The sequence below is a fragment of the Equus caballus genome, chromosome 6, assembly GCF_041296265.1.
Source record: "Equus caballus isolate H_3958 breed thoroughbred chromosome 6, TB-T2T, whole genome shotgun sequence".
In the NCBI taxonomy this organism is placed as follows: Eukaryota; Metazoa; Chordata; class Mammalia; order Perissodactyla; family Equidae; genus Equus; species Equus caballus.
The window spans coordinates 88,253,507-88,280,599 of record NC_091689.1 but is presented as its reverse complement, the minus strand read 5'-3'; the positions used below and the strand labels follow the sequence as shown (position 1 = coordinate 88,280,599).

The 27,093-nt window shown below is 53.7% G+C and overlaps 3 protein-coding genes across 34 annotated transcripts; all 3 read right to left on the bottom strand.

Annotated features, from left to right (window-relative positions):
* Positions 1-1,118: 1,118 nt before the first annotated feature.
* On the bottom strand, positions 1,119-8,284 carry ARHGEF25 (Rho guanine nucleotide exchange factor 25). 12 transcript variants are annotated; one of them, XM_003365275.5, is made up of 16 exons: positions 7,992-8,284; positions 7,591-7,705; positions 5,105-5,319; positions 4,873-4,968; positions 4,715-4,791; positions 4,475-4,541; positions 4,232-4,335; positions 3,978-4,047; positions 3,771-3,860; positions 3,588-3,680; positions 3,364-3,414; positions 3,097-3,174; positions 2,698-2,898; positions 2,388-2,568; positions 1,878-2,089; positions 1,119-1,582 (listed from the first exon to the last, which is right to left on the bottom strand). In XM_003365275.5, exons 1-16 carry the CDS (start codon positions 8,088-8,090, stop codon positions 1,472-1,474), a joined length of 1,860 nt encoding a protein of 619 aa, XP_003365323.1. In that variant the 5' UTR covers positions 8,091-8,284; the 3' UTR covers positions 1,119-1,471. The 12 variants fall into 12 exon arrangements, with proteins under 12 accessions (XP_003365323.1, XP_070127896.1, XP_023499644.1 ...); XM_070271795.1 differs by having other exon boundaries at positions 4,715-4,809; positions 7,992-8,214; XM_023643876.2 differs by having other exon boundaries at positions 8,104-8,191.
* A 226-nt stretch (positions 8,285-8,510) lies between these two features.
* DTX3 (deltex E3 ubiquitin ligase 3) lies at positions 8,511-13,984 on the bottom strand. Of its 10 annotated transcripts, none has more exons than XM_070271810.1 (7): positions 13,467-13,870; positions 12,494-12,563; positions 12,054-12,118; positions 11,787-11,863; positions 10,686-11,434; positions 9,551-9,768; positions 8,511-9,215 (listed from the first exon to the last, which is right to left on the bottom strand). In XM_070271810.1, coding segments are annotated over exons 4-7 (1,044 nt in total). In that variant the 5' UTR covers positions 11,788-11,863; positions 12,054-12,118; positions 12,494-12,563; positions 13,467-13,870; the 3' UTR covers positions 8,511-9,139. The 10 variants fall into 10 exon arrangements, with proteins under 10 accessions (XP_070127911.1, XP_023499655.1, XP_023499653.1 ...); XM_023643887.2 differs by having other exon boundaries at positions 12,511-12,563; positions 13,467-13,721; XM_023643885.2 differs by having other exon boundaries at positions 10,686-11,415; positions 13,467-13,585.
* Positions 13,985-14,921: 937 nt separating this feature from the next.
* Positions 14,922-26,152, bottom strand: PIP4K2C (phosphatidylinositol-5-phosphate 4-kinase type 2 gamma). 12 transcript variants are annotated; one of them, XM_070271805.1, is made up of 12 exons: positions 25,574-25,882; positions 25,037-25,130; positions 22,819-22,916; positions 22,045-22,141; positions 21,533-21,676; positions 18,873-19,019; positions 18,648-18,686; positions 17,953-18,066; positions 17,306-17,573; positions 17,034-17,137; positions 16,752-16,851; positions 14,922-16,442 (listed from the first exon to the last, which is right to left on the bottom strand). In XM_070271805.1, the coding sequence occupies exons 3-11, from the start codon at positions 22,881-22,883 to the stop codon at positions 16,771-16,773; spliced, it is 1,059 nt and encodes a 352-aa protein (XP_070127906.1). In that variant the 5' UTR covers positions 22,884-22,916; positions 25,037-25,130; positions 25,574-25,882; the 3' UTR covers positions 14,922-16,442; positions 16,752-16,770. The 12 variants fall into 12 exon arrangements, with proteins under 12 accessions (XP_070127906.1, XP_070127907.1, XP_023499646.1 ...); XM_070271806.1 differs by lacking the exon at positions 25,574-25,882 and adding an exon at positions 25,217-25,478; XM_023643878.2 differs by lacking the exon at positions 25,037-25,130 and having other exon boundaries at positions 25,574-25,876.
* Between the last annotated feature and the right edge of the window lie 941 nt (positions 26,153-27,093).

The window sequence follows — 27,093 nt, the reverse complement described above, 5'->3', positions numbered from 1 at the left end:
CTTAGAAGCCAAAAAAGCTGAAGTACCATTTATTACATTCAAGTGCTATCCACGAAGTAGGTGTCGTTAAATTAAGCACAACAGGGTCACCCACCCACCTCACGTACCCCTGTGGTCCCTAAAGAGACACAAAGGTTTGAGCTCCTGAATCCTGCTATTTGCCCTATCCCCTCCTCCATTCACAAGAATCCTCAGCACCCCGCCCCATCACCCTCTGGTCCCCAGTCCCTGACCCCAAAGCCTTGGGGGTGGGGTACAGTAAGGGTGGGTCTCCCCTCTTCAATTCCTCCTATTGTTCCCCAGAAGTCTTATCTGGGCTGTACGTCCTGTCCCCCCCTTAGTGGTCCCTCCCCCCATTGTCGGCCAGAGGGACCTCAGGCCCTCAGGGAGGCTCCCGCTCCTCCTCACCCTCCCACCCCAGCAGTCTATTGTCTGCTGAGGAAGCTCAAGTACACGTGACCGGGCCCAGGGGACGAGTGGACACAGTGGACATACTGATGCCCAAGGACCCAGGACAGGGCGTCTGGACATGGATCTCCGCATGTTTGGCTCTCCCTGTCCCAGAAGTCGGGAGGGGTGAAGACCCCTTTGGCTCTCTACTCTTGGGTCTGTGGCTTAAAGAAGACTCCCTTCCTCAGGGTGGATACGCCTTATGACCTCCCAGACAGCAAAAATAAAGAGACCCAGAGCCAGAAGGGGACACAGCCCCCAGCATCCTCTCCACATTCCCCTTCTCCTCAGCTGAACATGGAGGCCTCAGAAGGAAAGGTACATTGGGCATTTGGTGCTTTAGAATCTGGGTGTTGGGAATGGGGGAGTCACACTACACTGGGCTTTCCACGGGCGTCTAGAACAGAGGCCAGATGGGAGGGAAAGAAGGGCTGGATAAAGGGGAGGACACATCAAAGATCTACGTTCCAGTGGCCCCTAGCTCCAGGTCTGGACTGAGAGATGCTGCAACTGCAGGTGAGGGACAAGAGAACGACATCTTCCATCTTTCACCCTGTGTTCTCCTCCTTTCACTAGACTCCGGCTCAAATGACTGATTTGAGAGGTCAGCTGATCCCTTCCATGCCACTTCACCCCACTGACCCCTTCCCTCTGCCAAGACAGCGGCCTTAGTGATATAACAAAACCTTTATTCTCAGAAAACAGAAAAAACAAAATCAAAACCAAACTAATCATTTGTATCTGGCCCTTGCCCCAGCCCTCCCACCCACCCACATATCCTCCTTTTGGGGGACCTGTGATGCATGCATAGGGGTGGGAGCGAAAGGAATCTGTGTTCCTTGGGCAGAAAGAAGTCCTTTTGAGTCTAGGTACCCTCCTCCAAGTTGACACCCATCTCAGCCTTGCCTGCCTTCTAGGCACACCAAGAGGAGGATTTCCTGGGCGGTACCAGAAGGATTGCCCTGAAGTTCCTTGGGGAATAGAGTGGCTGAGTCAGCACCACCCCCGTGGCCTTCACCAGTTACAGCTCATCTTCATCCAGCTTGGCAAGTCTGGCTTGGCGGGGAGGGGTGTTTGGAATTGGTAGAACTGGAGGGGAGTCATGAGGAGCCTGGGAGATGTCACTGAGGGCCTGAAAAAAGACTCAAGTCAGAGGATCAAAAAAGTTCAAGAATCCACTCTCACTCCTGTCTTTTCAGTGTAAGCTCCTAGCCAAGCCACCTCCTCTTGCCAGACATCTTAGGTTATCTGAGACATCAACTTCCCCCAAGGTTAAACTGGAAGAGCAAAAGGTAAGAGATGGGAAGTAGGAGGGGGCAGACAAAAGGAAGAAAGGGACGATATGAGGGAGGGGGATTTGGGGATCCCTGAACCAGAGAGGCCCTCCCCGTTCTGCCCCTACAACCAGGGAACTCCATTCCTCATACCTGTGTGTCCAGGGGCAGGGCAGCTCTGGCCATCTCCGGTTTGGGCAACAGCAGCAGGGAGGGGAGAGAACCATTGATGGGGGCGTGTGTGCTGACCTGGGCCCGGTCTCCAGGCCGAATTCTCCCAGGGCTCCCCACCCCAGGCCCTCCTGGCCGCCCCAGGCTGTTGGTCTGGCTCTCCCGTCTCTGGTACTCAATGGGTGACTGCAATGCTGGGGCAAAGACAGGAACAGAAGGAGGGTTACAGCAGAGACAGATCCTTTCCCTAAGGGCTCTGCTCAGGTCATCCTCCCTCTTTGCCCTCCATCCCAAGGACAGGCAGTCAATGTAAATTGCTTGGGGTTTTAGGGGATTCTGAGTTACCAAATCTTGAGCTAGTAGTGGAAAAATGGGGATGAGAGACAGAGAGAAGCCCGGGTCAGAGGGCAGGGATTGGAGATTGGGCAGTGAGGGATTCAGGAGGTCAAGGGGCTGAGGGAGCATGTGGGGGAGGGAGGGTGGGAGCTTCACCATTGAGAAAGTCCCGTTGGCTTTCCAGGATCTGAGCCACTTGCTTGATCCAGGCCTGACTGACTGCAGGGTCTGTAGTCTGCAGGATATAGCGCTGGATCCCACCCTCTGGCCCTCTGGAGGTCAGGGCAAAGCGGCAAGGGTCACCTTGGAGGTTCCCCTCCAGTCCCAAGCAGCTCACCTGGATTGGCAAATAGGAGACAGCCCTCAAATTCTTCAGGCCCTCTCTGGTTCCTGCCCCATCTTGCAAATCCAAGAGCCAGACATCCCTGCAAAGGCCTCGCCCCCACCCAGTCAGAGGGCTCCCCACCTTGATGCTGCTCTTGTACACATATCCAGGCTGCGTTCCACCTCGCACTCCTCCCCCCAGGGCCTCGCTGAAGATGACGATTTGCTCAAAGAGGAAGACACGCCTCTCTCGACCCCGGGAAGAGAGGAGCCCCCCAGCCTCGGGCTCCGTAACCCAGAATGTGTCCTGGCTCAAGAGCTTCCCCTGAGCAGTCAGTTTACCCTAGAACCAAAGAATAGTGGCCTTCAGGAAAAAACAAGAGAAAAGGGGCAACTCTCTGCTCCTCCCTCCTTCCCCTGACACTCCCCACCAATCATGGGGTCAGCCCCAGGAGAGGACAATTCCCCATAAGGACCTGCCGAGTGCTCAGACTGGGGCAGAAGAGCATTGGGCCTCCGGTTTCCTGTTCCATTTCCATACCTCAAACCCCCGCAGTCTCCCCAGGGTCATCATGTCATTGCAGCGCTTGGGCACAAAGCACATGACCTCCACAGCTCGCTGGGACCCAGACGAAGAGAGGAGCATTGTCATTATTGGGAAAGAAGACTCTTCAGGCTGTGTTTCAACCTCCAACCAGCCTCCCCCTAAAAACTAGACAGCTCTACACCACCCAAGGAGCTAGGGGGCCCGGGAGACTAAGAAGACAAGGTGTGCATGGTGTATCCTGGAAGATCTGGGAGTCCTCACCTCTAGCTCCTCAGTATCCATCCCAGCTCTACTATAGTACTTGAGAAAATCCTAAGACATAGAAAAGAAATGCTCAGGGAGGTCACGAGGACATCCTTAGAAGCTTTCACATCCTCCCCTGAGGACCCCCGGGAGGTCTGGGGGGAGCCTTAGGAACCCTGGGGAGATGAAGGAGGAAAGAGCTGTCCCAACCAGCTGTGCCCCCAGGGAGCAGGGGGCCTGACCTTGAGCAGCAGCTGATATTTCATGATCCTCTGCACTGGTTTGATGAGGAGGTCATTGAGCTGTAGGCGGTGGCCCAGCTGCTGCCGGAGCTCCTGGGGACAGGGACAGGGTGGTTATGCAGCCTGGAAAGCCTGCTCATGCGGATTCTGTCACCCTTCCCCCAAGGTACCTCAGTCACTGACCTCGAAGTAGCTGTCCCCAAATTCTGACACCACGTGCTCCGACTTGGGCTTATTCTGACAGTACACCACATACATATGCAGCCGGCGCTCCTACAGGGGTGAAGTTTAAGAAAGAGCAAGGTGAGTGAGGAGAAAGAGCACATCTCCAGAGAGCCCTCACCCAGGCCCAAACCCTTCCCTCCTGGGCCCCACCCCCTCAAGTCTCACATGTTTGATGAATAGCTGAGCCAGCCAATCAGGATCCTTCAAGCATCGTTGTAGCTCCTGCAGGAAATAGCTGGAGGGGTTGGCAGGGAAAAGGTAGGTCAAATACCCCCACCCTGCCATGTAGAGCTGTCTGCCCCAGCAGTGCTTCCCATGAAGCCTCTCTAAACATTCATCAGGCAGCGATGGGCCCAGGGGCAGAATAGAGACAACCAGACATATGCCCTTCCCCGCCCCCTCAGGGATCCACCACTCACTCTCGATGCCACTCATAGATTTGCTGGATGTTCCCAAACACAATCCTGTCACGGCCTCGAAGACTCTCAGGGACCCCCTGAGCAGCCATGGTGGCCATATAACCCTGTGGGAAGGTTGGGGTAGGAGCATGAGTGTGTGGGGCCAGCCCTGATGGGAACCCCTGCGCCCCAAGGCATCTCTTAAACCAGCCCTGGGCAGAGGGAAAGAGCTGGGCCCGGGCTGGGAAGAGAAAAGGGAACTACCTCCACAATCTGCCCCAAGTCGTCCACATACATCTTCTCTGTCTCTATCAGTTCCCTCAGGACATACCTGGAAAGAGAGCAGCAGTGCACATCCTTGGTTTAGCCACTTCCTCCCTGCTGGACTAGCAGCCCCTTCATCACCACAGCCAACCTCAGAGGAAATTCCAAGTCTCAAATCTAAAATGGGAAGGACAGTCCTCTGGAAGTTGTGGGGTGGAGGAAAAGTGTAAGGACACTTACATACTCCTTTCCAGAGCCTTCTTCTTCTGCTCCTCCTCACTCTCAGGGGCTTGGGACAAAGTCTCCTCCTCAGGTGGCTGGAAGGGAAGAATATCCTAGAGGAAGCAAATGCATACCTCTTGGGTGAGCGGAGTCACTCCAGACCCATTTCTTCATACCTGCATCTTATTTCCAGGGACCTCCAACAATGTGGTCAGCAGGGTCAGTTCCGGCAGCTCCTCTCCTGTGGCCAGAGGTGGCTCCAGCATCCAGTTCTAGGGGCCAAAGGTCAAGTGTCAGAGGTCAGCGACAGTAGCTATGTCTCTCCAATGACCAGTGGCCCCCAAACTGCCCTCTCTCCCAGTGTCCTTCATGGATGTCCTACATGCTTCTGTGGTGTTCCCTGCTCACCTCATATGGTCCAGCCTGGCCACCATCTGCCTCAGTTTCCACACTGAGACAATGTTTAGAATGATCCAACCATCTTCTCAGGCTACTGACTGGCCCTGAGGGGCCCGGGGAACAAGGGCCAGAGCTGAGGCCAGAGCTGGGGCCAGAGGGGGCAGCCAGACCCGAGGCAGCCGAAGCTGAGATGCTCCCCTCACTGCCAGCAATGGAATAGGACTCTAATGGGAGGGAGGGAAAGAGGGGGAGATAGATATTGCTCCAGCTCCCGATTCAGGGTCCCTAGGGAACTCCCAGAGTCTCCTCTCTATGATGTTCAGCCCCTCTCCTCCAGGGCCCTCTCTCTTGCCATCCTCATTTTAGTTGGCCAGGATAGAAAATTCCACCAGGGCACCTTGGGAGGAAGGACAGTAAACACCTGGCTCCCCAGGCCTGGAACCCTGGTTACATGTGGAGTTTCCCCCACATCCTAAGTATGGCACAGATACGGGGGTGGGGGCAGCCATCTGGGCTGACACTGGAAGCTGGGGGTGGCCATCTGCTCTCCTACAACCCTCCCCCTTCCAATGGGTACAGACCATTCTCTGAGAAGGGGAAGGAGAAAAAGAGCTAGGAGCCCATCTGCCACCCCCAGACCTCTCCTCCACCAAGTACAGTAATGACTATAAAAAGACAAGACTTATGCAGCCCACCTCCCCAACCGAGGCACAAACCCAACAGAAGGGGCAGGTGAGGAGAGCTCATCAGAGTTATCTTTGGCCTGGGCTCACGGACAGAGGAGCTGCGATTTGTGATACAGCCCCTGGTAGACCCCTCACCCTCATTCCTCCATCCCCCTGTCGCTCTTCAGATGTGAAGTCAATTCTCAGCAAAAGGATTTGAGGGAAAATGCGGTTCTAGGCCTAAGGGGCTTGTGGATGGGTTTCTCTCATACCCAGCTGACTACAGGAAAGAGAGGAGTCCCCTGCCCCTTCCCCAATTTCCTTAACTTGCACTGATAGAAATTTGGAGGCAGAAGGGATCTTAGAGCTCATCTATGAAGCCACTTTCCTGAAAAACACAGGTACAGCCTCCAGCCTCTACATCCCTAGGGCCCGGGCTGACAGATGTCCTGAACCCTCAGCCCGCCCCCCACTCAACACTGGGCCCTAGCGACCTCGCACTCACCACGTCCCCCCCGGGCGAAGCAGCAGCCGCATTTTGCCAGCACTTTTCGGATCACATGGGGACAGGCACAGCGACCCCCCTTGTGCCCCCCCCGCATGGCGCCCGGGCCCCCCCGCGCCCCCCACCCGGGCCGGCCATGCAGGGGGAATCACGGGGGGCGGGGCGGGGACGGCGCAGGGCGCACACCCCCCCTCCCTCCTACCCCACTCCAGGCTGGGGGAGAGGGGGAGGGAGGGACCAGGGAGGGGGCGTCCAGGGGTAGGCGGAAGTCTGGTCTGGAGGAGGGCTGGGGGCTCTGCAGAGAGGGTGGCGCGGGGCCGGGCCGCCGCGCTGGGCGGGGAGGGTTTCCGGAACCCTGTCGGTGCGGGGCCCAGGGTCCAGATGTCCAGAGGGGAGGGGAGGGATAGTGGGGAAGGCTGGGCCGGGATGCGGCAGCCGCTCCAGCTCCGTCTCCGGCCTCTCGGGTTGGGGGTGGCTCTAGGCCCGGGCAGGGAGGAGCGGGGGCCGACTCTCCGAGTCACTGGCGCTGCGCGGGTCCCGGCCGAGCCGCGAGCCGAATAACAGGCCCCGCCGCGGTGCTGCCGCGGGGAGGGGCCTCTGCGGCCCAGCTCCGCCCTCTCCCTCCCGTCCCCCCTCCCAGACTGTGCTGGGTTCCCGCCCCTGTCCCCCCTCCCCCAGGCACCACCACGTTCCCACTCCACGTCCCCAGCGCCTCGGTCCCTCCTTCCCAGCCTGGGCGCCCCCGCTACGGGTTCACCCTCCCTCCCGCATCTCGGGCTCTGACTGCGGAGCGCTGGGCTGGGGGTTAAGCCGGGCGGCGGGGTCTGCCCGGGTCGCCCCTCAGCCTCCGCGGTAGGGAAGGGCGCGGTGGATGGGGCCTTGGCCTGTGCGAAGATGTCCTGGGGTTGAGACTGTCCCTAGCCGCGCAGGGGTGGGCAAGGCCCCCCAGTAGGGGATGCGTGGATGGGGAGCTCTTTGTGGGGAACACAGCCCAGGTGCCGCCCTCTCGGCGGACCCTTCTTTCCTCCAGGCCCCGGGACTCCGGCTGAGGCTAATCGCCAATTAAGGCGAAGTCCTGGAGCCTGGGCTGGCGAGGGGCCAGGGGTGGGGCGCGGGGACACTCCGCCTGCGGGGGCTCGGGACCGGCTGAGGTGGGGGACACACAGAGGACTAGAGGGCGAAAAGAAGCGTGGAGGTCTCGGCGATTAAATGGGTCTCATGCAAATTAGATCCGAACCTTTATGCTAATGAGAGCAGCAAATCTTTGAATTCGCCACTTTGCGCAGGACGGCAAACTGTGCCCCACCCCACCCGCAGCTTCTTACCGGGCAGCGGAGCCCAGGCGGGGACCTCCCGTTCACGCTCCCCTCTCTGATGCCCCTCCGTACAGTCAGACTCTGGTTCGGTCCCCCCCGGCCCTAGGGGGCTTCTCTTCGGGGGCTGCGGGGACAGAACGATCCTAAGGAACCCGCCCTCCACGCCCAGGCTTGACCTCCCGCTTCCCCTTCTCCCTCCTGTCAAAATCCACGTTGTTATAAAGGGGTCGCCAAGGCTGGGGTGGAGGGAGTGGTTCACCCAGAACGTGGCTATGGCCCTCTTAATAGAACTCTCGGATTCCTGCCACTGCCCCGCAGAATTCCTGTTTGCAGGTAAATTGAGTTGTGGGGTGCAGCCCGCCTGAAGCCCCCTAAAGATCCCAGACCCCACCGCGGTCCCCCTTTCTTACCCCCTCCTGCCCGGGTAGGGCGCATGCGCGCAGCATGCCCCCCATGACCCCCAGTATCCGGTCAGTGCGGCCAGGGGCGGGGCGGTCCGGGGGCTTCATGCTGGACCCCTACCCTGCTCCAAGTTTCAGGGCCGAGGGGGCACGGAAGCTGGGGGGCTCGGAGGCCTGCGTGCGTCCGGGGAGTTGCTGCCGCCGAATCCTCCCCCTGCCCGGCTCCGCCCCCACTCCCACCCCAGCCAAACTTCTCTAAAGGGGTAGGGTTGTTTCTTTCTCTACAACCGTAGTTCAACAACAAACAAACCCCTCTTAATCCCGATTCCGGCTTTGACGCGTGATCCGGGGCCTCGCACTGCTGTTATGGAGCCCGCCATGCACAGGCCGGGGCCCCAGGCCCTCTGGAGGCAGAGAGACTGGGAGGCACACGGGGAGCTCCCGTTTGCCACCCCCTTCCCCTACTCAGCAGGTCCCGCTCCCCACCCCACCCCCTCCGGGTCCACAGAACGGATCGGGTGTGGCATAGAGAGTTGCATATTTTACTTTATTTTTATTAAATTAAAAGCTACAGTCTGGCGGCGATTCCAGAACAGGGTAAGGAGGCTCCTTATAGGGGGCAGAGAAGAGCGGGAGACAGACAGACTGACAGAGACAGAGACACAGGAGAGAAAGGACAAGGTTAAGGTAGAAGGGGAACTGTTTCTGAAGAAGACACACAGCCGGCTCCATGGGGGCTCAGAGCAGCCCCATTCCCCTAACCCAGAGGCTCAGGAAGAAAAGTGTGTGAGGGCAGGGGTGTTCAAGAGGCCCTGCCCTCCCCACCCAGGTCCTTTCTCAGCTTAGTCACTGGAGCACAGCACAAACCCGAAAAAGCCAAGGGCAAGAGAGGGCCAGGGCAACTGGGAGTATGTACAGGGGAGAAGGGGAGCAGGGCCTGGGAGGTCAGCCCTGCCAGAAGGGAGTGGCTCACACTGCACTGAAGCACTTGGCCTGTGGGGGACAGGGGAAGGGACTGCCCCTTCCCTCTCTGAACTCCTTCCCCAGTCAGACAGGTCCCCATTAGTGTGGTGTGGGGGGCAGAGGGAGAGAGGAGTACAGAGGCTTCCGTTGGGTCCTAGTGGAGTACGGCAGGGGCCTTGCAAAGTGGACGTCCTTCAGTCATCTGTGATACCCTTGGCTCTCAGCTCCTCTTGCACCCGGGTCAGGTAGGTGGGGTCCGGGTACCCAAACCTGAGAGCAAAGCAAAATGAGGGTCAGGGTTAGCTGTTGGGGTTACTCAGATGACCCCCGTGCTCACCCTCTTTCTGGGTACCCCATTCCTGGCCCTCCACACCTCCCCTAAGGTTATCCAAACTTAGCCCAATTCTGCTTATTTTTGTCAGTTAAGCTGCACCCATCAGGACCAGGTTGAATGTAGGAGAAACTGGGATGGAAGATGGTTGAAGAGTTTGGGGGTGGTCCTCTCTGGTTAGGAGGTTCCCAGAGAGAGGGGGGTTGGTGGTGTTCCCTCAATGGAAATGAAAAAGGGGAGGAGCCAAGGGAAGGGAAATGAAGGAGTGCCGCACAGCTGGGGTCCCCCTGTGCAGCTGGTCTTGTGGTGGATATCGTTCCAGGTGATGACGTTCGGTCTCCCTGTGGTCATGGACGTGCCGATAGTGAAGGTGAGACGCTGGTCAAACGCCTTGCGGAACAGGGTCAGCACCTTGTTGCCCTCGGGGCAGTCCGGGAGGTAGGCCACCCGTGTGGTGCCAGGATACCGAACTCCTGGGTTTGGGTGTTCAGCCTGGAAGGAGGGGGAGGCAAAGTGGGCAGTGAGCAGCTGGACACATTAAGCCCTATGACGCCGCGGAGGGTCGCCGTAGCCAGCCTTCTGTCTGTGCACCCCCAGCTCCTGCTGACAGGGCAGCGACAGGCTGACAGCCTTTCAAGGAAGGAGAGTCTCTAGGGTCTGGGCAGGAGGAGCTGGTTTCTGGACAAAATCCTTATTGTTAAGAGGTTCTTTCTGCTGTCTCGATCCAAGTCTCAGTTCAGCAACAAATGGATTCTCAGAAGTGATGGAAGGAAGCTGGTCCCTACTCTCCAGATAACTCAGCAGAAATATGAAAACTGAGAATAATTTCTCCTTCAGCCTTTCCTTCTCCACCTGACCACACTCCCAGTGCTTCTTCCACTGTCCAACCTGTTCTACTTTCCTATTACCCATCTTCGGAGCTTCCTCATCCCTCTGCAAACCAGAAATGGAAATTATTTTGTCAAGCAGAAAGACACCTGTATCTTGATCACTCCTGTTTTAACCTTCCACTGTCATCAAGGTTTTCCTCTGTCATAAATCTGGAAGCGAGTAACACTCCCAGCTCTGTTAGGAGGGTCACATCCCTCCCAGCTGTGCCTGCCTGCACCTGAGCCACCATCTCCACAGAATTCCTCTGCCTAGAGTATCTGTCAACATCCAGGTTCACCAAGGAAACTATTCAATTCCTTTGTCTCATATTTGATTTTCATGTGTGCTTAGGGTCGTGGGGATGGAAAAGCTGAGCCTCAAGGAGATGTCCTAGCTCCAGGGCACCGAGTGGGACGACACCCCGGGAGACAGCAAGACTGTATCCCATCTAACAAACACTCACCCTCACCCAGTTTTCCTAGGTCAGAGAACCAGCTTGGGGAAAACCAAAGGGTGAGGGCAGGCCGTAGTCTTCTTACCCCCTGGACACCGGGCGGGAAGACGTACTGGATGACGATGGTGCCGTACTTCTCATAGCTGGGCAGCAGGAGTGTGGCGTCCTTAGAGACCAGCATCCGCCCATTCTGGGGCTGGTTACCCACCAGCTGCCCATAGAAGCGGCCGCACATGGGGCAGGCCTTCTTCACCTGCAGGGCCCGGGTGATGCAGCCCTCGCAGAATGAGTGCCGGCACTTCTCCAAGGTCTTGGCATTCTGGATCTCCCCCAGACAGATGGGGCAGGTGCTCTCCTGCTCTTCTGCCTCCTCCCGAAGCCGAGGAGGAAGAGGAGGGGGCAGAGGAGGAGGAGGTGGGGGGAGTCCCCGAGCCCCTGGGGGCAGGAGCGGGGCTGCTCGGAGAGGGGGTGGGCCTGGGCGGTGCAACTCGGGGTGTTCCCCCCCACCCCCCAAAGCCAGGCAGCCCATAAGCTCCCCCTGCCTCTGAGCTTTCTTCAGCTCTTTCTCGGCCTCTTTTAGCAGCCCCTTGAGAGCCTTCCGGGCCAGGTAGAGCCCATTGGGAGGGGCTGGGGGCGGGCCCTGTGGGGAAAGCTGGAGAACATAGATGTCAGAAGTCTCGCCATCTATGAGGATGGACACACGGTGCTCCTCCCGAAGCCGGGCCAGCCGGGCTGGGGTCTCCTTGCTCAGGAAGTCCCACACAGGCTTGGAGACAGTCACTTTGTTCTTGCAGGTGCCTCCACAGGCTGCCATTCTGGACAGGACGAACGACACTGCCCCCAGGGTGAAAGGGACTCAGGGTGGGGGGTCCCCATTTGACAAATGTCAGTGCCTCCTACTTCAAGTTCCTTTCCAAACCTGTATTACCTCTACTCTCTCAAAGTCCAACCCCCACCTCCTCCCCCAAGTTCATTTTCAGTCTCCTCTCATCTTTCAAACCCCAGCACCCACTGAAGAGCAAGAAAATTTCTATAACTTTATTATTTATCATCTAGGCCAAACATCAATCTTGGTTCTCCTTACACTCCTCCCAGGATCACAGAAACAATCCGCCCCTCCCCCTCCCCGGGTGAAAACTGGGTTCTTTCAAGGGGAGGGAGACTTTTTAACCTCCTTTTTGCTCACTTTGATCCTGAAGAGCTTAGAACTGGCATGCAGGCTCTCTCTCTGTGTCCCTGCGCCCTACTTGTAGGTTGTGTGACCTGGTGAGTGGAAAGGAAAAGGAGGGAAAGTGAGAAACCCCCTCCTCCGTTCCCACATGCCCCTACCCCACAGCCCAGTCACAGAGATGGGAGCCTGGGTGTAAGTTCCTGGGGATGGGATTACTTGGAACATGGAATGGGGGAAACCAATTTAAAGGACAAAGTCGAGGTTGTCTTGGGAGGTAGATACCTGGAAAGCCCATGGACGATGATAGCAGCAGCAGTCCCTCACTTTCCACACTCAGCTGACCAGGGCTGCGGGGGAAGGGGCAAGGTAAAGGGTTATGATGACAAATGTTACCAGTTTTCCCCAGCCAGTCTAGTAACAAAACAAAAACTCCTCTTCCACTTCCTCTCCTTCTCTCCTGCAGAATTCCATCCCCAGCCTCTCTCCTAGTTGCTAAAGAAGGAACTTGAACATGCTAACTTTCCTCTTTTCTCCCCCAGCTCTGAGGCTCTCCAGAAAGCCTAGGGCACAGATAAGAGAAGTCAGGAAGAGAAAGACCCACACAGATGGAGGTCTTTCTTGCCACCTCCCTCAGATCACATGGACAAGAATATCTCCTATGCTCCCCAACTCCTCGCTCTGCTCCACATTCCCAAATAATTCAGCCCCTACTGCTAGGGAACCTTCCTTGAGAGCGAACCCAGTCTCTTCTGCGGAAGTCTGTTTGGAATGCGAACAAAGTGGCAGCAGCCCCTGCAATAACAAAGTTCTCACCGTCACCTTTTAAACCCAGCGCACCTAGCGCGAAGTGCAAGCCGGTCAGCAATTTAGTCTGCATTTAGGGAGGGGTGGGGCTCCCGCAGGGGCTCGGCTGGAAGAGCCTGATGTTTCCCCTGAGTCTGGCCGCGTTCGGCTACAGAGCTATCTCTACACCACCTCCAAATGCAGCTCAAATAGAAAGAGGGGCAATTAGTGTGACCTCAATTCCTTAACTGATGCAAAGGGGAGCGGCTTTCCGTTTGTGCCTCCATCCTAGTTCCCTCAAGGCCAGACGCACCTCGAGATTCAGAAAGTGAAACTGGAAGCCTAGAGCTTCGGCTCATACCGTCTTTCCAGGTGGAACACCCCCTTCCCCATCAGAGGGAGCCCAGAACCTAGGTGTCCTTAGCTCCAAGTCCTGCTGGCACGGAAAAGGGAGGCGGGGCCACAGTTTATGCTGGGTCTCTGATTCCTCTGGGGCAAGCCAGGCCGGACACGAGCCAGTCCCTCCCTCCGGACAGAGGCCGGCGGAGGGGCAGCCGGGAAGGGCACGGGTTCTGGGGGGCATCAACCGAGGCAGCTCTACCCCTCCCCCCACGACCTCCTACAAGACCCGACCCGGAACCAACTCCCCACATAGCCCTCTCGCCAGAGCCCCTGGAGCCCCATCATGGGCGGGGGTGCATGTCGGCCGATCGCAGTCCCCAGAACCCCCAAATGGAGGCCAAGGCTGGAGGGTGGTAGAAAGAGGATCGCCCGGGCGTGGAGGGCCCCCGGCGCCGCGCGCGGGCGAAGGAGGCGGAGGAGGGGGCGCAGGGGGAGCAGGAGGGCGCGCGGGGGGTGCGAGCGGGGCCCGGGGGGCGTGCGGTGGGTGTGGGGGGCGCCGGGCTCACCTACCTCCCGTCAGCGCCGCCATTGCCGGTCACATGACTGAGGCTGTTGCTGGGATGACGGTCTGGGCCTTAGCAACAAGGCGGGGGAGACCCCGAGAAGGTGGGGGCAGTTTGCAGGGGGTGCAGACTGAGGGGAAGGGAAGGAGGACAGCACCCCCTTCCCCCTCTCGGGTGATAACCGCCGTTTTCTTTGACCCCTTCTATCCACCAGCCCCTGCCCTTCCGCCCCAAAACAAAAATGGAGGCGCCGTCCCAGTCTTTGGAGGGAGGGGGTGGCGTCGTGGAACCGAAGGTAGGAGGTTAAATCCCTCAGAGACGCCACCCTTCTCGTTTCCCCTCCCAGCAGGAACCCTCTCCCTTTTTCCCAGCCAGCTGCGTGGCAGCTTCTGGCGGATGGGTGGGTGAGGAGTGTTGGTTTAGGTAGGTGGGGAAGAGGGGGCAATTTTTCTGTGAGCCTTACGCTGGAAAGGTCTTTGAGGAATAATGTGGGACGGGAAGAAGAGTCACAGTAAAAGGAATAGCATCGGTTCTAAAAAAATAAACCCCAGGACTAAACCATTTCAATACCCTCCCTCATCTCTTGCCTTTTCCTGGATTGTTACCTTCTGTGACCCCAACAACCTGCTCCTAGGTGGCTATGGGTAAGTGCCTCTGATTTTTCTCTTTGCACAAACAGGGATACTGAGGCTGGTGCAGAACAGGAAGTGAATACATTTTTTAAAAATGTCTTGGGGTGGTGGTAGTGTCAGGTCTATGGTTGAAATAGAGTTAAAAACTGTCAAAGAAAAAAAAGCTGTGCTCTGTTCTGCTTCCCACATCAGAGCAATCTCCGCCCCCAGTCGAACTCACTTCCCTGGGGCCACATCAAGCCAGGTTTTTCCACCAGCCAGAAGGCCTCCACACCAAGCAGTACTCATCTCCCAGACTGGCAACAATCTCTATTTGTCCACCCCCTTCTTCACTCCCCCTCTGGGCTGGAGGGTTGGTCACTTTCTTCCTCACTTTCCCAGGACCCTGCTGTACTCTTCTTGCCCTCCAGGCAGAGGACATCTTTCCCAGGAAGCCTGGGGGAACACTGAATTCCTTCTCTTTTAGCTCGTGCATGCCTGCGGTGCTAGTGCTTGTGGTGCTAGTGTGCGTGAACTGAGAGGCTCACTCACCTTTACTGAGATGGGAGTGTGGTCAAGTCCAGGACCTGAGGGAAGAGGGTCACTTCACCTCAGTTCTCCCTGGCCCCCCTATAGCTGGATTCCCACAAAGCTGGAGAATGAGTTTTCCATTCCCATGCACACCCCTTGCCGCCTTTGAAGTTCACAGCCATCTATCTAGAGACCCGCATTTCTTAGTTAGGGGCCAACAACTTAAAGATGAGAATTCTCCATCTGGTCTCTGTACCCCTAGGCACAGCCTTCCTCAGAAAAGGGGGAAGGGGGAAACAAGAGGCATTTCTGTGAAGGAATTCGGATTCAATAATTTATTTTCTATATAGTGACAGTAATGGGAGTACTTACACAAGATCTTTTCTATTAATTAATAAAACAAAAAAAGATGGAAAACAGAAACAACAAATGAAGGAGACCATACTGCTCATGATACATTAGCCACATGGTCAGAAAACCCATTTCTAAAGAACAGTTGCTGGTGTCGTGGAGTTTTATTGCATTCAACAGGGGAAAGGTAGACTGGGAAAGAAAAAGACCCATTAGGCTCCTGACAGGAAGGTATGATAGGGGCTCCAATCCTTAACTGGAGACGCCTCTTGTTACTTCCTTTGGAGAAGATGGAAGGGAGAGAGGAATTCTTCATGACCTCATGACTTCCTGTGAGACAGATCAGTCCAGCCAGATACAGAGCGAAGAATCTTTGCATCCCCACAGGCCAGTTGCTGGTATACCCATCTTTATGTTTAAAAAAAATGTAGGAGCCTCAAGGGAGATGGAGGATAGCAGGAAGAATGGCTGCCTTAGCCCCTAAAGCATTGGGGGGAGGGGAGGACACTATCTCAGCTCATCAGGGTCCTCTACATTCTAAGACTATCACACATCAACTCAACTCTCTTTGGAGAGGGCTGGGTGATTGAGTTATGGCTCTGACTCCTCTCTGGGGATTAAGAGTGAAGATGACAAAGAAAGCCATCTGTCCCCTGGGAGGCACAGTAGCAGTATAAGCCTGGACAGAAGAGACAAGAACAACAAAACCAACTGGAAAAAGGGTTTGAGAAGAGGTGGGGGAAGGGAGTATGCTAGGCGCATATCTCCAGGGAGCAGAGGAGGTTCTCACACTTGAGACTTCCATCCTTTGAAATGACCAGGGTTGACCCAGGTAGAGATATTCCCTCCTGCTAGGACTAAAACCTCAGGGATGGGGAGACATGAAGAAAGGAAATTTAACATGGAGAATGAACCTTACACCCCTGGCCCATCATCCCAGCCTCCAGAACTGGCCCATATCCCCACTGAAGGGTTCCAGCCCCAGGAAGGGTGTGAGGTCCTGGGGAAAAAGCAGCAACAGAGAATCAAACACCTTCCCCAGGATGGAACACTCTGGCAATCTCTGGGCTCCTGCGCCCAGAAGTATAGGGGTGGGAGTGGAAGTGGGGTGAGGGAAGAGATTGGAGAGTAGTCAATCCCTGACAGAGACCTTCTCCAATTCCCTGCATAATCAAGAGTCCTCGTAGGTCCCACCTCCATGAAGTGCCAGCCTGCTGACCACTCTCCACCCCAACGGTGGGTAAGATTGGCCATGTCCCATCATATGTGTGTATGCCTGCACCCACATCTGTAGTATCTTGAAAATCTTCTATCCCAGGGCCCACTGGGAAGGAAGCGTGCCACACTGAGTTCTATAAAGTTATCAGCAAAATTCAAACACTCTTAGTTCATCCCACACAGCAAAGTGCGTCCAGAGTAGCTGCTTGAGTCAGGTCCATCTGTCCAGTCAGGTCCTGAAGACGGCAAACCACCCCCTTCCCCAGCTCCTCCTATGTTACAGAAACAACAGGACATTTGACAAAGATCAAGGCACTTGGGAGAGTCAACAGTAATGCCCTCATGAAACAAGCAGACTCATTGGAGGGGAGGGAGGAAGAGGAAAACTGGACAAAGGGGAAAAGGGATGACGTATTTCCAAGGGCCAGGAAGAGCCCACTCAATAAGACGGAGTTATTTGGATGGAAGGAGCCATAGCCTGAATTTAGCAAAGGAGGAAGAGAAGAAGTAGTGGCCAGAATATCCACAATCCCCCCAAACCTCTCAGAACCCGACCACCTTGAACAGAAAGCAGCAGTCACCATGGAGTCAGGCAGTCTCTTAGGCAAAGATGTTGGTAATAAAATCCAGGAATCGCTTAGCATACTGCTCAGGATGGACAGTAGAGATCTCTGCCCCAGCCTGTGAGAGGAGGTATGGAACATTGTGTCAGGCCACCCGCCCACCTTCCCCACTGCCCACCCCCTGTTCCACTCCAGACTCAACCCTTTATCCTTTTGCCACCCCACTGCTCTGGCACGAGACGCTCTCTCTTCCCAAAGAACAGTCAAGATAGGAAAGGAATGGCTTTGGGGAACCCTCACCCCATGCTTGACAGTTTTGGCTGCATGAGCTGCTTTCTTCTTGGCATCATACTGTGTCAGGATGTCAATGAGGCCCATGAAATACACCTCCTTGTGGGGGGCCCCTGGGGAGAGGGACCAGCAATGAAGAGCAAGTATAGCCCCAATTCCCTCTTCCCAGGAACCGGTCAGATCTCTTCTGAAAAGCTAACCAGCCTCTCCATCCACCACCCTGGTCTCTGTCCCCCAAGGACAACCCTCCCCACCCTTAAAATTTCCAGGATCTCTCTCACCCTCAGCACTCCGGATGGCGTAGACATCAATGAAGGATTCAAACTCTCCAGGGCCCAAGGGCCGATGGGAATGGATGTAGCCGCCGATTCCCTCAGGGGAGGTGCCATAGGAACCCACCAGAGCAGGTTGTCCTGTCGGGCCACAGTCCCCATCCCCCTCGGACTCCTCCTCCCGCACAGGTCCCTCCTCCTCTGGTTCAGAGCCCCGAATGATGTCGTGGATGCCCAGCAGAAGGCTGTAGTCCATGATCTTCAGCTGCACTAGGAACTGAGACCCCACTGACAAATCAGACACCCCAGCTCTCCCTCCCCATTCCCAGGTACCACCCTTATACCTCCACCCCTGAATTTCTGGGGCCCTCCTGGGGAAAGGAAGTGTGAAACTGGCGAGTTGGGAGTATACCATTGCCCTTTAGTACCTAAATGTCCTGGTATCTAAGATTATCCTTTTAGCTCAGGCTAGCTCCCTGCTCCATGGGTCCCCTCTAGGGGGTTTTCACATCTCATATCCAACTCCCCTACATGCAGAGAGCCCAAAGAACAAAGGGAAGGGGAGGAGTTCCCTCATATTGTGAATGGGAGAGAGAGCTAACCTCTGGGGAGCAAAAAAGGAAACAAAGCCATTCCCAGAACACCTCAGTCATTACCTCCACATCTCTCTTTAGTTTCTCTAAAAAGACTTTCTTTTCCTCTTCACCAATGTAAACTTTCTGGTTCTTGTTAAGAAAGTCCATATCCTTAAGTGTGGGCAATTCTTTAACCTGAGAATAGGTAAAGGGACATCTTGGCACCTTCCCCCAAGGTCCCAGAGGACTCTGCTCTATCTAGGGCTCTATTTAACTCAGAGCCTCTAGGGGAAAGAGCTCTCATAGTCCCTCTCGCACCCGATCCACACTGGAGTGCTGCCCCAGAGTCTGTTCTCACCTCCAGTGGCTTCCCCAAACACTCACTGCAGCTGTGCTCCAAGTCACAGCCCACTACTTTCTGCTTACGGTTTTCAATCAAGACCCTCTATGCTGACTTTTCTTTCTTCTTCATAAGCAAAAATAGCTCCTTGAATAGGAGAGCCCAGAGTGGGAGGTGGAGGGTAAGCATTTTGCTCTTAAAGGCTGGCATCCTCACCCATCCCAAACCTTCCACATGGAATAACCCATGCCAGTGACAAAGCAGCTGTTCCTCCTGCCCCGTCCAAACAATCCCTGGATCGGTACAACTGTACGTCTTTTTCCCAGTGCTTTAAGACAAGAAGAAATAGCTGGTGACCCCTACCTCTTCATCCTAAGAAGATCCCTTTCACCTGCCCTTCCCCATCCCTCACCCTATCACCTAAAATCAGTATCACCTTTTCCTTATCGCTGGCTTCCCGGGACACTAGGGAGCCCTGTGGAGAGACCCAAAGACAAGTCAGCAGATGTGGCTAAAAGAATAGTCAGGATCCAGCTCCTAAGATAAGTGCTCGAGCCCAATCTTCTTTCCTTCCAAATGAATCGGCCAGTGCCGTCCCAGGCCCTTCTCCACCCTCAGACATCAGGAGCCTCCCCCTCGGGCCTGGCTCTCCTTTCCTTACCTTGAGGTCATACTTCCTGTGCACAGGAAGACGGTGGCTAAACATGTTGCGCATCACCAGCATGTAGCTGTCTTCGTTGTCCACACTGACTCGGTACATGCCCAGGAACTGGGGCAGCAGTGTGTTGCCATGGCATTTCACAATGTACTGGGTAGAAGGGAGGAAGGAACGCGGAGAGGCTGAGCAGCAGATACACGAAGCCCAGGGATGGGAATTCAAACACTACCATTCCAGAGGGGGCCAGAAAACGTCAAGTAGAGAGGTTACAAGAAGGTCAAAAGTTGAGGGGGGAGGTGTGCTTTCTAAAGATGCCCTGGTTATTCTCATGGCTTCTGAATCCGCCTCTCCTCTGATTTATTCCATTTGTATAAAGTCTCTAAATTTTAAAGCGCCTTCTCTCAATTCATCTTTATCATTCTTCGAGATGGGCAAGGGAGGTGTTATCATCCTTCTTTTAGACGCTTTTTCTATGCAAGTGGTCACAGAACCAGGATTAGAAATTACATCTGCTTTTCAATGAAATGATTTTATCTAGACCAATTTTTCTGAGTGGGCTAGATTCCCGTAGTAAAAATGTTTGCATGATGGCCTATAATTTGGATTCTAAAAAAAACTTCCTCTTTCAATGCTACCATCTCTCTCCCTCTCAGTATTGCTGCCTACTTCTCTTCATAGCCAACCTCTCAGAAAATTAGTCAGCAATCAATCCACTTCCTTTCTCTTATTCACACCTCGGATCACTGAAATCAGATTTATATTCTCCTTTCCCCTCTGAAATCTCTCTGCCCCTCCCTCCACCAAATCCCTCGGTTCCCAAATCCAATGGGTATCTATTGCAACTGGGCGACACTTGATACTACTGCTAGTCTCTCCTTAAACCTCTTTTCACCCTTGCTCCCATCATACCACCCTTCTGATCCTCCTCCGTCCTCAAATCCTGTGTGGAATGGAGTAGAGCATAAATCATTAGGAGCGTCCATCTACTCTGAGTCTCCTTCATGGGCTCTTTTTTCTACTTGTTCCTTAAAGTTCTGTCCTCAACTTTCTTTTCATTTCACTCCACATTTCTCTTCAATAATTATCTAATTCATGGCTTTAATTACCATCTATTTACTTATAACTCTCCAATTTAGACTCCTAGTCTAATCCTCTTTCCTGAACTCCATACCCCAACCACTTACTGGGCAGCTATACCTGGATGGACTGCAGAAACCCCAAACTCAACATGTCTAAATCAAAACCGTCTTCCTCCAAAAACCTGTTTCTTCTTCTGCTTCCCAACTGTTGGTGAATGGGCACCCAGTTACCCCAACCAGGAACTTAGAGGCACCTCTGCCTAATTCCCACAGTTCTCACATAGCTCTTGCTCACCATCTCCACTGCCGTCACTCCACCAGGCCCCTGTCATTGCTCACCTAGACTATTACAATTACCTCCCAACTGCTACCTCCACTTCCAGTTCCCTCCCTGCCCTCATTCCATTCCCTAAAATGCTGTCACTTTCTCTACAATGCCTGGTGTTATTTCTAAGTAACATATATACCACTCCCCTACAAACCACCTTCAGGATAAAACCCAAACTCTCTGCGTGGCTTAGAAAAGCCTTCACAGCCTGACTCCTGCCTAACTGTTTTTCGACAACATCATATCTTAGCCACACTGACTTTCTTGCAGTTCCCCAACACCAAGCTCTCTCATGGTTCTGTGCCTTTACAATTGCTGTTTTCCTTTGCCTAGAGTGCTCTCTTCCACTTCATCCAATGGTTAGTCCCTACTAGTCTTTCAAGAATCAGCTTCTATGATACTCTCTCTAAAACTCTCTTTGAGCCTCCCAATGCACCTCTTCCCCGAGACGAGTTGAGATGCTCTTCCTCTGCAGCCCCAGAGCATTCTGTACATACATCTACTATTGCACACATCTTGTTGTGTGCTAATGCTAGCTTACTGCTCTCTGCCATTAGACCAAGAGATGTGCAAAGGCCCCAACCATTTCACTCACCTCTTTCTCCACTGCCTAACGTAGGGCCTAGTAATAAGACATTCAATATTTGTTCAATAAACCAAAGACTCCTTTTAGAGCCTTTCATTTATTCATTGCTCATTGATTTTGGTGAGATTTTTCTTCAGTTGAAAGATATTCAGGCAGTGTTCTTATCACCAAAATATTCCAGAAATTCCATATTCCAAATTAATCTGATCAGACAGAATAGCTTCTCTAATCCCACTTAGGACTGGACATAATCATGGCTTTTCCCCTCCAATTTATCCCAGTTGTGCATTTATTCTGGTTTTCTCCCCACACTGCATTTATTCCTGATAGTAGCTTTGGTGTTAACACTTCACCTAAATCTGACTTAGTCTATAGTCAAATTTTGCTACGTGTGCGCGTTTTATGCGTCAATCCACAGCGTTTTAGACTGTAGGTACCAAATGATAAGGAACATTTCTAAATTATTCTATTTAATCAAACACAAATAGGTATGTGGAGGCTCTCTTTTTTAATTCCTAGTTTTCAAAAACATGGTGTCAAATGCTTCTTAGGGGAGGCAAAATGGGCTGTAGGGAGGAAAACGGATAGGAAGTCTCCCCATGTGCTCTGACAGCTGAGCTACGAGTCGGGGGGAGTGGAGGGAAAGAATGAGGCTGGGGAGAGGCCTGACCTGGTGGTAGTTGGAGAGGTTGCTATGCATGTCAGCAATGTCCTCGCTGGATACTTCTTTGATGACCAGAGTTCGATCATAGGAGATGAGGAAGCGACCATCACTGCCTTCAGTTTCACTCGGGGGACTTCGGGTGAGGGATACCTGGGGACACAGCAGAGGCCAGGGATCTTTTCCTGCCCCTCTATATGGAGATGCAAGTCATAGGATAATGGTCAACTGAATGCATCAGAAAATGGATAAAACCCCTGTGTAATAGGCTGAGCAGGGGTTCTTAATCTGGTGTCCATATATGGACTGAATGAAACTGAAAACAAGATTTTTAATATATCTACGTTTTTCCCCCAAGGACAAGGTTTATAGCTTTCATCAGATTTTTGAAGATGCCTAGGACCACAAAAAGGTAAAGAATAATACTTTCCAAGGCTCTCATTTCTCCAAACATGACTGTCCCAAGGATTCGTCAGTTGTTAGGGAGAAAGGACCACCCTCACCCCATAATGGACTCTCACCAAGTAATCCTGGTCATCAATGCCAAATCGATCACGGAGGTTCCTGAAGACCTGGGGACAATACTCCTTGAACTTGAAATGACTAGGCAGATTTTCCCTGAAATGGGAGTTTTCAAGGTTAAGAAAACAAAGTAACAATATTACCTTACATTTATATAGAGCTTTATAGTTTATAAAGCACCTTCACACATATTACCTTATTTCATTCTCATAAAACTCTTGTGAGGTCCTTTAAAGGTATATTATTCCCATTTTATAGAAGGAAAGACTGTGACTCAAGGTGATTGAGTGACCTGTTTAAGTCATATGGCTGGTAAGTGGCTTAAGTAGAACCAGGATCTACTGCCCATCCAAACAGCAGCATTTCCCAAATCTCAAGCAAGTTAGAGACATCCTAAAACCAGCAAGAGGTACCACTGTTTTGAATGGCATCTTCTGATACTGAGAGCTTAGAGGATTCAGGTATTTCTTTCAGGGAGTCCCTATCAGGAGCTAACAGGAATGGCATCTAAATGTATTTACTCTGTGGAATAACCAGGCTGGAGGAAAGAGAAACTAGTATGTACATAAAAGAGTGCAGGAAACACTGGAGATTATTTTAATGGTTTCTTTGCACAATACCGAATTTCTGAATAGGGAAGGAGGTTAGACAATACAACTTGTCAGTTGCCTTCTAAATGGAAAACATTCAACTCACTGAATCTTAACTCCTAAAATTACTTATTACTCTTTTCTAGGAAGGTTGACATGAGAAGGGCGGGGATCCCCACATACCTGTGGAAAAGGTGATTGTTGACCTTGATCTTGGAGCTGGCCTTAAAGTCGTCCGGCAGCAGCATCACCGGGGGAGGCACCTGGCTGAGCTCATTGATCTGATAAACCAAAACAAGAACAAGGAGGCAGTGAGCAGGGGTGTGGAGAGGTCCTTATACACTGTGTCTGGGAAAGAGTCAGAAAAGGGCAACTCAAACCGCATTCCTTTAAAAACACTGGTTATGCCTACGCCTGACAGAGGTGAGAGAATGTGTCCAACCTCTTCTGCCCAACAAAGACTGCAGTAGGCAGCTCTCACACACAGCCTCTCACACTTCCACCCCCGTGGAACTTCATGCTCACAACAGTCACTTTATATTAGGCAAACCCTGTGAGCAACTCAAGACTATTTTTAAAGCTGTGAGAAATTCTAGAGAAAAAAACACCCTCAGCAGACTCAAGACACTCAAGACAAACAGTTCCATGCTCCACTAAAAACAAAACAAAAGGCATCTTTAAAGTACACGCGAAAGTTAATGGCTGCTGAGGGGTCAAGGGCAACAAGAATGACATGGCCGTATCCTGCAGGAGGCATCTCCTTACAAACAGGACCAGTCCTTCTAGACCGCTCTGACCCAGTTCTCTGCAGTAGCTCCCCACCTGCCTAGATGTAAAGGAAAAGAAGAGCAGCTAATTTTTTTTTTCCTGAGGAAGATTCGCCCTGAACTAACATCTGTGCCAATCTTCCTCTATTTTGTATGTGGGTCATGCCACATTATGGCTGTCAAAGAGTGGTCGAGGTCCACACCCCGGAACCGAACCAGGGCCCCCAAAGTGGAGCACACCGAACTTAACCATTAGGTCACAGGGCCGGCCCCCAAGAGCAGCTGATTTCAGAGGGAATGTAGGCAGGTGGAGCATATGAGCTCATTAGGAGTCTGTTCACTAAAGTCAACCCACAGCTCAAAGGATGCAAGCATCATCACACACTCTCCTCAGGCCCCAGAATCACAGTCGGCTAACTCATAGTGGAAAGGGAGATCCTGTACTAAGAAATCCCAAGGAGATGTGCTTTCTCCCCAGTGTTGCCACAGTATCTTGCACCCACCTTTAATAGTGCACTGATCATACGACTAGTTTATGTAAGTCCCATCCAAATTGTGAGCTCTTCCAGAGCAAGGGCCAGTTCTAGTCATCTGCATCTCTCAGGAGCCTAGCTAGCACAGTGTTGGGCACACGGTGGTCCAGAGTGTTTATCAACTGAATGCACGGATGCTTTCCTATCCTTACTTGATTGTTCACAGAGGTTTTGAAGTACAGTCTAACCTAAATCCCACACACTGCAGTGAAACCCAGCGCCTCTCATTCTCAGCAGAAAAGGAGGACAGAACATATTCCTCCAGGGAAAAAAAAAGCCACTTGAGATTCCCAGCCTAAAAATCAGCTATGGTTCTTCATGCCCCCTCCTCGCCACCTGCTGTTAAGCAGGCTGAATCATCACAAAGACATATGTTCACGGAATTTCTCCATTACAGACACTTGAAGTAAATGTGTGTTGGCTGGAGGGTGGGGTATTGGGACTGAAGTACATATACCTAGGGAAGCAGAGGCAGGTCTTCAGTGTGACTCCCCCAATCCTTCCCAAAGGGATGGATAAGTCACCTGGAAGGTACATAGGAGGCAGGCCTACCTCCATCAGACCTGCCCATACCAAGTGCCTTAGACTGGATACTGGCTAGTAAGATTTTACCACCCAGGGAGCTGGGAACACTCCACAGAGCCATAAGTGCAAAAGGGAGCTGACGGGCCCCAAATGACATTCTCAGGCACAAATTAAGAATGTCACAAAAACTGTGTTCTTCCTCACCCCCTTCCACCTCCACAACCCTGCCATGACTATAACCATCCAAGGAAGCTGGTTTATAAAACACTGCCTGCCACATACCTTCTCCTGAGGTATCCTCAGGAAAGGAGATGCACAGCCCTCTTTGGCCTCCTCCTTATTCTCAGGCCGTACCCCCTCCAGCAGTTCCCTGCTTCTGAAGTTCACCACCATAGTGTCCCCAGGACCAGAGCTCCTCAGCCCTCTCTTTGGTCCAAGATGACCCCCACTTACACCAAACACCATCACTGCAGCCAGCAGTGGGGAGGCAGTTAAAACCAAAGGCATATATACATAGGTCCTGAGTGAGTGCGGCCACTAGGCTCAGGGTGGGGTAGCTTCTCTGAAATGCTGTACCTCTGGAAGGGAAAGGAAGGGACAAGCAGGATTAGAAGGTCCGGGAAGCCTGGCGCTTCCCCCAAAGCCAAGGTTCCAAAGTCAAGGACGGCGGCTGGAAAGCAAGGCGGAAAGGAAAGTGAACGATCCCCCGCACCCAGCCACCCTCCCTGCTCCCCTTCCACACACACACACGCTCACCCGAGACCTCACCGCCGCCAACCCTGAAGAGCCACTCCCCCTAACGTCCTTCCAGCCGGGGCCGGGTCCTGGGGCTGAGGCCGGATCTGGCCGGAAGGAGGCAGGGAGCTGGGCTGCAGGTGGGGAAGGCGGCCCTAGAGCTGAGGAGTAAAGGGCGGAGGGGCAGACAAAAGTCTGCGTTCGGGAAAGGTCCAGAGCGAGAAGATACGCCGGGGGGTGGCGTGGGCGGCGACCGGGACGGCCGCGGGGAGAGTGGCCGCGCGAGGGGCTCGGGAGGCGGGAGCCTGGAAGCTGGGACGCCGGGGCGCAGGAGCTGAGGGGCTCGGCAGGGCCGCCGGGGCGAGGGCCGGGTCTCACCGAGTGGGCTACGCCCCACAGGAACACGCCCACCAGCGGGTCGGCCGCCCGGAACACCTTCACCTTCTGCTGCACGAAATGCTTCTTCTTGGTTTTGGAGGCGAAGCCGAAACCCGGCCCGGGGGCCGCTGTCGCCGCCGGTGCGGCGGCCGGCGGGATCGAGGAGGACGCCATCGTCTCCCGCGCACCCGACCGAGCAGAAGCCGGAGCGGCCGCGCGGCGGGCTCCCGACCCCGGAAGCGGTGCTCACCTGCGCCGCCATCACGTGACCGGAGGCCGGCCCGCAGGCGCGGGGGGCGGGGCGGCAATGGCTCCGCCCCCGGCGGCCGGAGCCCAACGCCGGCCGGGGGTGGGCGCACCTGGCGCAGAGGCGGCGCGCGGAATCGCGTCCCCTGAGGGCTGGGAGCCGTCCCGAGGCCGTGAGCTGTCACCGGGGCGATGGGGCTGCGGCCTAGGCTGGCCTAATCCCCGCCTAGGTCTGGGGCTTCTTTGCTGCGAGGTCGCCGCAGCGAGTTTTGCTCAGTTTCTGGGAGTGACCTCCAGCCTGAGGCTAACCCGAAAGCCGTTCTTTCCGAAGTTGGAGATCCCTTAAGTGGTTTTGATGTATTAAGCGTGCTTTTAGGAGGACCACTCAGGCATCATTCTGGAGGGTGACTGGAGTGTTGCAAAAGTCTAGGCACGAGAGGATGAACTAAAACAGTGGCTGTTGGGATGGAAAGAAGGGGATGGCATCGAAAGGTATAGTTTGATGTCAGTCTGGAAAATTCTTAGTGGATGTGGGGCTTGAGGGAAAGGAAATTGAAATGAATCCCAGGCTTCTGGCTAAGGTGAAGAGAGATGGTGGTGACATGAAAAGCGCAGTTTTGGCGAAAAGATGAGTTCAGTTTAACTCATCTTGAAGATGGAAGGCGTTTGAGGCACCTGAGGGCAATTGGACATACGGCCCAGAGCGCAGCAGAATGGTTTCAGCTGGGGATACAGATATAATTATTGTTGTGGAATCTGTGGGTGTGGATGACACCTGCCAGAGAGAGCAAGGAAAAGACCAAGGGCTGACCCTAGGTATAGAGCAGCATTTAAGAGGTTGGAGGAGAAGACTGAGAAGGAGTGGCCAGAGAAGTGAAAGGAGCCAGGAGAACAGGGTAACAGAAGCCAAAAGAGTCAAGTTTCAAGGAGTGGAGAGCAGTGTCAAATGTCATGGAGAGGTGAAGCCAGACAAGGACGGAGAAGTGCCCCATCGTATTTGGCAACTAGGTACCTTTGGAAAGCAGTTTCAACAGAACAAGAGCCAGAGCAGGGTGCGCTGAGGAATGAATGGGAGGTGAGGAAGCGAGGAGGGAAAGCCTCAGACCTTTTCAGGAAATTTGGTTGTAAGAAAACAAGATGGGGACTTGCTTATAGAGGAACATCCAGGAAAATACACTTTTAAGGGAGACTTTACAAGGAGAAGGAAGTCATTGAGACTTAAGTTAACAAAGAAGATGCAAACTGCCCAAATCTGCATCACGTTAGTTATTTTA

Bases quoted from the DNA above. Each gene is read 5' to 3' on its own strand.
- PIP4K2C (XM_023643877.2), bottom strand. From the start codon at position 25,747: ATGGCGTCCTCCTCGATCCCGCCGGCCGCCGCACCGGCGGCGACAGCG. The intron at 22,917-25,573 runs GTGAGACCCGGC...TTGGTTTATCAG, and splicing joins TGTGGGGCGTAGCCCACTCG to ATCAATGAGCTCAGCCAGGT. The intron at 22,142-22,818 runs GTATGTGGGGAT...CTCCCATTTCAG, and splicing joins AACAATCACCTTTTCCACAG to GGAAAATCTGCCTAGTCATT.
- ARHGEF25 (XM_070271795.1), bottom strand. From the start codon at position 8,090: ATGAAGCCCCCGGACCGCCCCGCCCCTGGCCGCACTGACCGGATACTG. The intron at 4,969-5,104 runs GTGAGCAGGGAA...TTTGGCCCCTAG, and splicing joins GCCAGGCTGGACCATATGAG to AACTGGATGCTGGAGCCACC. The intron at 4,336-4,474 runs GTAGTTCCCTTT...ACCTTCCCACAG, and splicing joins ACTTGGGGCAGATTGTGGAG to GGTTATATGGCCACCATGGC.
- DTX3 (XM_005611346.4), bottom strand. From the start codon at position 11,815: ATGCCAGTTCTAAGCTCTTCAGGATCAAA. The intron at 11,416-11,786 runs GTGAGCAAAAAG...CGTCCTGTCCAG, and splicing joins CTAAGCTCTTCAGGATCAAA to AATGGCAGCCTGTGGAGGCA. The intron at 9,216-9,550 runs GTGCGGCACTCC...CTTTGCTCTCAG, and splicing joins TGCACAGGGGGACCCCAGCT to GTTTGGGTACCCGGACCCCA.